Source organism: Nestor notabilis, unplaced genomic scaffold (assembly GCF_000696875.1).
Source record: "Nestor notabilis isolate BGI_N333 unplaced genomic scaffold, ASM69687v1 scaffold29470, whole genome shotgun sequence".
Taxonomy (NCBI): Eukaryota; Metazoa; Chordata; class Aves; order Psittaciformes; family Psittacidae; genus Nestor; species Nestor notabilis.
In genome coordinates, this window is record NW_009911135.1 from 1 (window position 1) to 2,782 (window position 2,782).

The 2,782-nt window shown below is 55.5% G+C and overlaps 1 protein-coding gene across 1 annotated transcript; it reads right to left on the reverse strand.

Moving 5' to 3' along the window:
* Positions 1-97: 97 nt before the first annotated feature.
* LOC104400703 (fez family zinc finger protein 1-like) lies at positions 98-1,228 on the reverse strand (the record flags this gene model as incomplete). Its single annotated transcript, XM_010013280.1, is given in 4 exon segments — positions 98-217; positions 219-251; positions 443-664; positions 815-1,228. Coding segments are annotated over 4 exon segments (789 nt in total), but the record flags the coding sequence as incomplete, so codon positions are not given.
* Positions 1,229-2,782: the final 1,554 nt, after the last annotated feature.

A 2,782-nucleotide genomic window follows, 5' to 3' on the forward strand; every position in this document is an offset into this window, starting at 1 on the left:
CGAGCCACGCCGGGCTCCCCAAAAATGTTAAGCGGAAGGGTCTCGGGGCGGGAGAGATTGAGGGGCAGAGGGGCGAAGGGACGGAGGAGAAGCTCACCTGGGTGTGGATGATCTTGTGCCGGCAGAGCGTGCTTGCTTGTCTAAAGCCCTTCCCGCAAACTTTGCAAACAAAGGGTCTGGCTCCCGTGTGCACCGGCATATGGCGAGTCAAATTATAATTGGCGAGTTAAGTTATAATGTGCATTAAATACCTTGAGAGTGAAATCAGACACACACACACACACATAAAAATAACAATTGCGATTAGAAGGCGAGAGCGCAGAAGGGGAAGCCGTCGTTTAAAAACCAAGCAAGCGAGGGACTGCGGACCTGGCGGCCAGATGGCCGGGGCAGGAGGCTGGGGAGAGGGGAAGGAAGGGAGGCGGGCTGCCGCTCTACTTGCCTTTCCACAAACTTCACACGTGAAAACTTTGGGCTTGCTGCTCGGGGAGCCGCGGCTGAACTCCGACGTCTTGTAGGAGATTTTTTCCGAGAGGATCTGGGCGCTCTCTTTCATGTAGTGCTGCAGCTGGGTCTGCGACAAGTCCTTGAAGGCCACCCCCGCCGGGTACTTGTCCACGGCCGGCAGCACCAACTTGTTCCGCTCCGCGAGGTAAGCCTTGGGCTGCGGGTGCAAGGGGGAGCTGAGGAAATAAGAAGCCACCGGGTGGATGTTGACACTGGAGGACGGGTGACAAGGGCTGTCGCCTCGGTTGAAATAGCACAGGGCTCCCATGGCGTGGAAGGAGGAGTGATTGACCACTCGGGGTCTTACCAGTTTGTACTGCTGCAAGGGCAGGGCATCGCGGGGGAAATCTCCTTTCAAGCTCAGGGCACAGTTCAAGAGATCGCCGCAGCTAAACGAGGGCGAGGAAGAGGAGTCTAAATGAGCCTTCCTGGGTTCCGCTCCGGCCACCCCCGCTTTGGGCAGAGGGTCGTACGCCACCGGGACAAAGGGGATCATGCAGGGGATGGAGGAGTTGAGATGCAGCGGGTGTTTGGCCACGGAGCCGTGGAAGAGCTGCGGGACGGGGATGGAGCGGGGCTCTGGCGTCCGCGCCATGATGCGCTCAATGGAGAAGGCGAGGGGCTTGGGCGTGCTGATCATGTTGCTCCTGGCAGACAGGCTTTCTCTGGCCGGAGGAGTCGCTAAGATTTTGGTCGCGGTGTGGTGGCCACTATTGTCCATGGCTGGATTGCATTTGTTCGCCCGGTTTGAGCCGCTTTGGTAGACGCCTCTTATTTTTTTTTTTTTTCTATCCTCCTCTCCCCTTTCTCGCTCTGTTTCACTCTCTGCCCCTTCTCTTGTCACTGATCTCCAAGGAGGGAGAGCAGCATCTCCGCTGCCACCATCACCATCACCTCCTCCGCCGGCGGAACCAGCCCTCTGAGCCCGGCGGCCTCACGCCAGCCCATCGCCGGTTACTTTGGCGCGCCAGTGACTCGGGACAATCGCTACTTATTTCTATCAATAGAAAGTGTTGTGTCAATAACGCAGCCAAGATCTCGCCAATCGTTAACTTCCAAGAGGAGAAGGTAAACTAGATAATTGCTCAATTCGCTTCCAACAGTCAACAGGAAAAGTTTTCCCCCCCCCTCCCAGAAAGAGGCTACTTTTCATTGGCGCCCGCGCCTCCCCCGCCCAGGGAAGGAGGTGTCTCTCCCTCCTTCTCGCCTCTCTACCCTCGGCCTCCCTCCCCTTCTTTTTTATTATTATTATTTGCAATCTGCTTAACCAGGCTTTAGAGGCCAAGCAAATCCGAGATCAATTTTCTTGTTTGGCTTTAAGTGACATCATCTAAAATCATTGTCCAAGTGCTAAATAGGGATGTGAAACCCAATTCAAGGGCAAGCGCCAGGGTATTTGTCAAACGAGGTGCTGCAGAAGAAGCTGCTGGAGGGGAAGCTGTTTGTTTCCTCGCCACTTCCCAGCCCGAGCTCTCTTTGTGCGTGGGTCTGTGTGTGTGTGTGTCTGAGGGACGGAGGGAGGGCCATGGCTGCTCTGCTCCTGGGGCTGCTGCTGGTCTGCTCACCGCTTTACAGAACAAGGTCAGGCGGCGGTGAGCTTTTGGAAAACAGTAAACAAATGAGCGAGGAACTTGCGACAAGCGCACGGCGGGAGCAGCGCATGGGGATGCAGGAACCAGCCGGGCCAAGTCCAACGAGTGCTTGTGAGCAAAAGGATGAATCAAAACCTGGGGCTGGGGAAGAGACGGAAAAGGAGGTAGGAAGAGGGAGTGCCTTTTAAATCTGAAGCACTACTTATGTGTGTGTATATACATACATATACACACATACATATATGTATCACCTGCATCTACACTAAAGCTTCTCTAACCTTAAATAATACGTGCAGAACACAAACCCGACAGCTCAGGGCCGGTATTTGTGGTACCGTGTGACTCACTGCTGATAGGTATATGTACACCTGAACAGATGTGCTCCCGATGTATTTCAGCGAAGCTGGGCGACCCTCTTCGGGTAGCTCCAGAGCCCAGGTTGTTGGGACTTTCAGCGAAACAGGGTAGGAGGGGGGGAGCGGAGGGGGAGCGGGGGTAGGAAAGGGACAGAGGTGGGTGAGAGGTTTTCTGTGTCCTCCCCTGTCCCACCACCCGACAGCTGGGTTCACAACAAGCTCCTGTTCCTCCCTCCGGCCTGGGGTTTGTTTAGCTGGTAACTGAGAGGCCTCTATCGAACGCCCCGGGAGCAGCCTACGGTCCCTGTGTGTGTCCTGGGAGCGTGT